Source organism: Emiliania huxleyi, assembly GCF_000372725.1.
Source record: "Emiliania huxleyi CCMP1516 chromosome Unknown EMIHUscaffold_1185, whole genome shotgun sequence".
Lineage (NCBI taxonomy): Eukaryota > Haptophyta > Isochrysidales > Noelaerhabdaceae > Emiliania > Emiliania huxleyi.
Window position 1 is genome coordinate 2,497 of NW_005201407.1, and position 7,316 is coordinate 9,812.

Consider the following 7,316-nt stretch of genomic DNA (forward strand, 5'->3'; position numbering starts at 1 on the left):
CTTACGTCCGGCTGCAAGCTGCCGTTTTCAGTGCGATGACAAGTGGCCGCCACTCTAGATAGGATCTTGCTCTCCCTGCTCACGAGCTTCTCTTCACTGCGCCACTCTTGGCATGTGGCAAGCACCCGCCCCGGTGGTGCCCCTGGGAGGAAGAAGAAACCGAGACGACTCATGGCCTGCCGCTGCGAGACCGTTTCTGAAAGTGAAACGCAGGCCTTGTCAGGTTCTCGCTCATCCACCCACCCTCCTCGACCTTCCCGACGATACCAGCGGGCCCGCCTCCACCTAGAAGACTGGTGCTGGGGGGTGGGTGTTCCCTGCTTCCGGCTACTGCATATACCTGAGCTAGGGCCTGAGAGGCCTCGCTGGAGCCGAGGCATAGCGGCGTGATTTCGGACCTCCACCACCCTCGTCATGTCCCGGGCTGTGTGGCCTCAACCCTAGCCGGCCCGCTGTTCCTAGGGTTGCGCGAGCTGTCCGAAGCTGTCACAGCTAGGGTTGCAAGACCTCAAAAGCCGGCCATCCACCACCCGAAAATGGCCGCCCTCCCCTCCAGAGCGCCGCCACAGCCGTCGTGCAAAACGGCCCAACCACCGACACGACCGCCACCGTCCGGCGGCAAGGCATACGCTCTGAGGCCGTAGAATGGGTACGGCTGCATCTAGCTCTTTGCGCGGGTCAAGTGTACCTGGTCTCCCCTTGATGGTCCTAGGCGGGCTTCTTCACAGGAGTCGATCTTGGAGAGGGGCAGTGCTCACTCTGCACTCTCTGGTCGGCCTGCTGTATCGACCCGTCGTGGCTTCACATCTACCTCGTGCCAGCGGCTCTCCTCGGCACCAGAGCGCTCCATCGAACGCCAGAGCCTGTCCTGGGGCGGGTCCCCACGCCCTTACAATCATACGCATAAAAAAACCCGGACTCAATCGATTGTACTGCGGTGGTGTGAGTGAATGCACCATGAGCAAAAACCTGACTTGGCCTGCGTTCAACGCGACCCGAGGGCATCTCCCACACTGCCGCACGCTAGCTACACTCACGATCCCCACAGGACATTCGGTTACTCCAGCGGGCCGGGGCGGGTGTCCCCCGTCGGGAACTGCCTGCCCTGTCATCAAGAGCGCTATTTAAAAGGTGATCAGCGCTGTGGCACCTTCTTTCCGTTGCCTCACCAGCTCTTTCGTGCCGTCCCCGCACGGCAGGGCTTCGCGTGGAAAATCACATCCTCGCGATTCTCGGGCTTTGGCTGCCAGCGGATGTGGCTGGCGCAAATACACTCCGAATTACCGCATATGTGAGTAGCCTCGTGGTCTTTGCTCGGCGGAGGCCCGTGGACAGCCGCACATATCCAGCGGTGCAGTCGGACTATGCGAAGGCGGCCTGACCCTGTGCGCGGCCAAGTCAAGTCTTTCCGCGTCTTCTTCATGCCTGACGGCGGGTGGGTGCGCCGTCCTTGCACGCGTATGTAGGAGCGCTTGCCGTACCGCTCCTTGCTCTTCCAGACAACAAAGGATCCTGCAGCTTTGGCCGCATCTGGGATCACACACGAGTCGGTGAGGCGCGTGCCGCCCTTGATCGAGTCGAGGCTCATCGCCCGATCCAGCAGAGCGCCGCCCCCGGTGACCCAGCCGAGCACCGCACGGAGGGTGTCTGCGGCGGGAAAGCCTTTGGCATCGAGCAGGCGTACGCGGCGTGCGCCGCGTGCCATCTACACGGTGTTTAAAAGCGGCGATCGCGGATATTCGAAGCTCGTTTTCTTTTTCTCGCTACGGCGTGTCACTGGTGACGAACCCCTGCTCCTTGGTGCTCTCGATGGCTGCGAAGCGGCGGCGGCTCGACATGGAGTCTCTGGCGCTCGAAGAGAGCGTTCAAAAGCGCATTGCTGCGTCGTATCTGATCAACTTTCGAGAGTACAGTCCGGCCGAAGCCGCCGCGGCCACCGGCTACACGCGAGCATCAGATGCAGCACTTTGGGCAAAGCGCCTGCGCTCTGCGTGCACGCCATACAAGCAATGGGGTAAGAGGCGCGGCCCTGCGCCCATCATGACCGAGCAGGACGCGGATGCGCTGGGCGAGGCGCTCTATGACGATCCAATGGGCACGGGCGTCGGCCGCGTGGCGTCCACTCTCAACATGCCTGACGTGAGCACGTCCACTTTATACCGCGGGCTGATTGCGCACGATTGGCGCGTTCAGCCGCCCGTGGGCGACCTTGGGCTGGAGAATGACGCGCCAAGAAGGCAGATACGTCTCGAATTCTGCAAGAGGGCCGCTCGACGCTCGCTTCACGTGAAGGGAACCTTCTCCGACTCAAAGTACTTTGGTGGCGGCGGCTCTTTTGTGCCAAATCCCTACGGCAAGAAGTGGGCGCGAGACGGCAAGCCCCGGTGCATAGATCTACGCAAAGCGTCCTTCAAACAGCACGTGTACGCCGCCATCACGCCGTACGGCGCGTCCGACATCTACTTTGCTACCGGGACTACCGGCATCGCGCACGGCTACTTGAAGGAGCGCAACGTGAAGAAGTCCGCGCTGAAGGCGGCCGCCCAGGCACTTGGCCTCGACGTGTCGGGAACAAAGGCCTCGATCATGGAGCGCCTCTTGCAGCATGCGGGCGGCGATCCGGACAACCCCAGCCTCGTCGCCCATCTGGGCTCACGCCCCATCCGGCCGGGCGTCGGAAACGAGGAATATGTGGATATTTTGCTTGGCCACGGACCGTACAGTGGCCAGAAGGGGCTCCTGCGGGATTGCCAGGATAGATTTGCGGGGACTCGGTACGCAGACAGCTGGTGGTGGCAGCAGGATGGCGCGAGCGTGCACACGCAAGGCCACACCGCGAGGGGCGAGGCGACGGCCGAGGCGATCAAGTCGGTGGCGCCGAACCAAACCACGGACTGGCCGTCACGGTCGCCTGATTTGTCGTTGATTGAAAGCACTTGGGCATACGCCGAGCGGCTGCTGTGGACCGATTACAGAGACCAGTGGACCGACGCGGCTTCGATGCGCGAGGCGCTGAAGAAGCTCTGGCGTGAGCGCATCACGCCAGAGTACTGTAAGAACTTGTTCGGCTCGTGGGAGGGGCGGCGGCGGGGGTGTATCGAGGTGGGCGGCGGGAAAGTGAAGGGGCGTTAGTGTGATTCACGCATGCTCTCATGACAGCTGTAAAAATTCCGCCTCCCATGGTATGCGACAGCAAGAGCGATGTGTGTTCTGCCGCCTCACCAGTGACCGAGCGGCCCACACTGCCGCACGCTAGCTACACTCACGATCCCCACAGGACATTCGGTTACTCCAGCGGGCCGGGGCGGGTGTCCCCCGTCGGGAACTGCCTGCCCTGTCATCAAGAGCGCTATTTAAAAGGTGATCAGCGCTGTGGCACCTTCTTTCCGTTGCCTCACCAGCTCTTTCGTGCCGTCCCCGCACGGCAGGGCTTCGCGTGGAAAATCACATCCTCGCGATTCTCGGGCTTTGGCTGCCAGCGGATGTGGCTGGCGCAAATACACTCCGAATTACCGCATATGTGAGTAGCCTCGTGGTCTTTGCTCGGCGGAGGCCCGTGGACAGCCGCACATATCCAGCGGTGCAGTCGGACTATGCAAAGGCGGCCTGACCCTGTGCGCGGCCAAGTCAAGTCTTTCCGCGTCTTCTTCATGCCTGACGGCGGGTGGGTGCGCCGTCCTTGCACGCGTATGTAGGAGCGCTTGCCGTACCGCTCCTTGCTCTTCCAGACAACAAAGGATCCTGCAGCTTTGGCCGCATCTGGGATCACACACGAGTCGGTGAGGCGCGTGCCGCCCTTGATCGAGTCGAGGCTCATCGCCCGATCCAGCAGAGCGCCGCCCCCGGTGACCCAGCCGAGCACCGCACGGAGGGTGTCTGCGGCGGGAAAGCCTTTGGCATCGAGCAGGCGTACGCGGCGTGCGCCGCGTGCCATCTACACGGTGTTTAAAAGCGGCGATCGCGGATATTCGAAGCTCGTTTTCTTTTTCTCGCTACGGCGTGTCACTGGTGACGAACCCCTGCTCCTTGGTGCTCTCGATGGCTGCGAAGCGGCGGCGGCTCGACATGGAGTCTCTGGCGCTCGAAGAGAGCGTTCAAAAGCGCATTGCTGCGTCGTATCTGATCAACTTTCGAGAGTACAGTCCGGCCGAAGCCGCCGCGGCCACCGGCTACACGCGAGCATCAGATGCAGCACTTTGGGCAAAGCGCCTGCGCTCTGCGTGCACGCCATACAAGCAATGGGGTAAGAGGCGCGGCCCTGCGCCCATCATGACCGAGCAGGACGCGGATGCGCTGGGCGAGGCGCTCTATGACGATCCAATGGGCACGGGCGTCGGCCGCGTGGCGTCCACTCTCAACATGCCTGACGTGAGCACGTCCACTTTATACCGCGGGCTGATTGCGCACGATTGGCGCGTTCAGCCGCCCGTGGGCGACCTTGGGCTGGAGAATGACGCGCCAAGAAGGCAGATACGTCTCGAATTCTGCAAGAGGGCCGCTCGACGCTCGCTTCACGTGAAGGGAACCTTCTCCGACTCAAAGTACTTTGGTGGCGGCGGCTCTTTTGTGCCAAATCCCTACGGCAAGAAGTGGGCGCGAGACGGCAAGCCCCGGTGCATAGATCTACGCAAAGCGTCCTTCAAACAGCACGTGTACGCCGCCATCACGCCGTACGGCGCGTCCGACATCTACTTTGCTACCGGGACTACCGGCATCGCGCACGGCTACTTGAAGGAGCGCAACGTGAAGAAGTCCGCGCTGAAGGCGGCCGCCCAGGCACTTGGCCTCGACGTGTCGGGAACAAAGGCCTCGATCATGGAGCGCCTCTTGCAGCATGCGGGCGGCGATCCGGACAACCCCAGCCTCGTCGCCCATCTGGGCTCACGCCCCATCCGGCCGGGCGTCGGAAACGAGGAATATGTGGATATTTTGCTTGGCCTCGGACCGTACAGTGGCCAGAAGGGGCTCCTGCGGGATTGCCAGGATAGATTTGCGGGGACTCGGTACGCAGACAGCTGGTGGTGGCAGCAGGATGGCGCGAGCGTGCACACGCAAGGCCACACCGCGAGGGGCGAGGCGACGGCCGAGGCGATCAAGTCGGTGGCGCCGAACCAAACCACGGACTGGCCGTCACGGTCGCCTGATTTGTCGTTGATTGAAAGCACTTGGGCATACGCCGAGCGGCTGCTGTGGACCGATTACAGAGACCAGTGGACCGACGCGGCTTCGATGCGCGAGGCGCTGAAGAAGCTCTGGCGTGAGCGCATCACGCCAGAGTACTGTAAGAACTTGTTCGGCTCGTGGGAGGGGCGGCGGCGGGGGTGTATCGAGGTGGGCGGCGGGAAAGTGAAGGGGCGTTAGTGTGATTCACGCATGCTCTCATGACAGCTGTAAAAATTCCGCCTCCCATGGTATGCGACAGCAAGAGCGATGTGTGTTCTGCCGCCTCACCAGTGACCGAGCGGGGGGCCGAGGGGCGGAGAGCTCAAGGTGGCGACGGAGCGCCGACGGCGGCGATGCGCTTGCGGATCAAAGCTTCGGCATGTGTGCTGGAGAGGGGGCGCCTCCCGTCCACCGGGTGCGATCCGGGTCGGCTATCGACTCGCTCTTGCGTCGCGGCGCTTTGCTACGGTGCTTGGCGGGAGTCAGGGTGCGACGCCGAGCCCTCTCGCTCTGAGCGTCGAGGATCGGAGTCAAGACTGACGGTTCACGCTCTCTCCTCCCGCACAGAGTTCGCATTTACGGCCGTGGCGCCGCTACTACCCACCATGACGACGGTGGGGTCGGGGGTGGCGATCGGTAGTCCGGCGATCTCGAGTGCTGGTGGCGGCCGATCCGGTCTCGAGGGGCCGAGAGCTCAAGGTGGCGACGGAGCGCCGACGGCGGCGATGCGCTTTCGGATCAAAGCTGCGGCATGTGTGTTGGAGAAGGGGCGCCTCCCGTCCACCGGGTGCGATCCGGGTCGGCTATCGACTCGCTCTTGCGTCGCGGCGCTTTGCTACGGTGCTTGGCGGGAGTCAGGGTGCGACGCCGAGCCCTCTCGCTCTGACCGTCGAGGATCGGAGTCAAGCCTGACGGTTCACGCTCTCTCCTCCTTCACAGAGTTCGCATTCACGGCCGTGGCGCCGCTACTACCCACCATGACGACGGTGGGGTCGGGGGTGGCGATCGGTAGTCCGGCCATCTCGAGTGCTGGTGGCGGCCGATCCGGGCTCGAGCGGGGCGGAGAGCTCAAGGTGGCGACGGAGCGCCGACGGCGGCGATGCGCTTTCGGATCAAAGCTGCGGCATGTGTGCTGGAGAGGGGGCGCCTCCCGTCCACCGGGTGCGATCCGGGTCGGCTATCGACTCGCTCTTGCGTCACGGCTCTGTTGCTACGGTGCTTGGCGGGAGTCAGGGTGTGGGACGCCGAGCCCTCTCGCTCTGAGCGTCGAGGCTCGGAGTCAAGACTGACGGTTCACGCTCTCTCCGCCCGCGCAGTGTTCGCATTCACGGCCGTGGCGCCGCTACTACCCACCATGACGACGGTGGGGTCGGGGGTGGCGATCGGTAGTCCGGCGATCTCGAGTGCTGGTGGCGGCCGATCCGGTCTCGAGGGGCCGAGAGCTCAAGGTGGCGACGGAGCGCCGACGGCGGCGATGCGCTTTCGGATCAAAGCTGCGGCATGTGTGCTGGAGAGGGGGCGCCTCCCGTCCACCGGGTGCGATCCGGGTCGGCTGTCGACTCGCTCTTGCGTCACGGCTCTGTGTTGCTACGGTGCTTGGCGGGAGTCAGGGTGCGACGCCGAGCCCTGTAGGAGCGCTTGCCGTACCGCTCCTTGCTCTTCCAGACAACAAAGGATCCTGCAGCTTTGGCCGCATCTGGGATCACACACGAGTCGGTGAGGCGCGTGCCGCCCTTGATCGAGTCGAGGCTCATCGCCCGATCCAGCAGAGCGCCGCCCCCGGTGACCCAGCCGAGCACCGCACGGAGGGTGTCTGCGGCGGGAAAGCCTTTGGCATCGAGCAGGCGTACGCGGCGTGCGCCGCGTGCCATCTACACGGTGTTTAAAAGCGGCGATCGCGGATATTCGAAGCTCGTTTTCTTTTTCTCGCTACGGCGTGTCCCTGGTGACGAACCCCTGCTCCTTGGTGCTCTCGATGGCTGCGAAGCGGGCGGCCGGCTCGACATGGAGTCTTCTGGCGCCTCGAAGAGGAGCGTTTCAAAAAGCGCATTTGCTTGCGTCGGAACCTGAATCCACCTTTCCGAGAGTTACAGGTCCCGGCCCGAAAGCCCGGCCCGCGGCCCACCCCGGCTTTAAACCGCGGGGGCATCTCA

At 63.4% G+C, this 7,316-nt stretch overlaps 1 protein-coding gene across 1 annotated transcript; it reads right to left on the reverse strand.

Annotated features, from left to right (window-relative positions):
• Nucleotides 1-3,286: 3,286 nt before the first annotated feature.
• On the reverse strand, nucleotides 3,287-3,934 carry EMIHUDRAFT_251818 (hypothetical protein; the record flags this gene model as incomplete). Its single annotated transcript, XM_005790774.1, has 2 exons — nucleotides 3,287-3,329; nucleotides 3,399-3,934. The coding sequence occupies 2 exons, from the start codon at nucleotides 3,932-3,934 to the stop codon at nucleotides 3,287-3,289; spliced, it is 579 nt and encodes a 192-aa protein (XP_005790831.1).
• Between the last annotated feature and the right edge of the window lie 3,382 nt (nucleotides 3,935-7,316).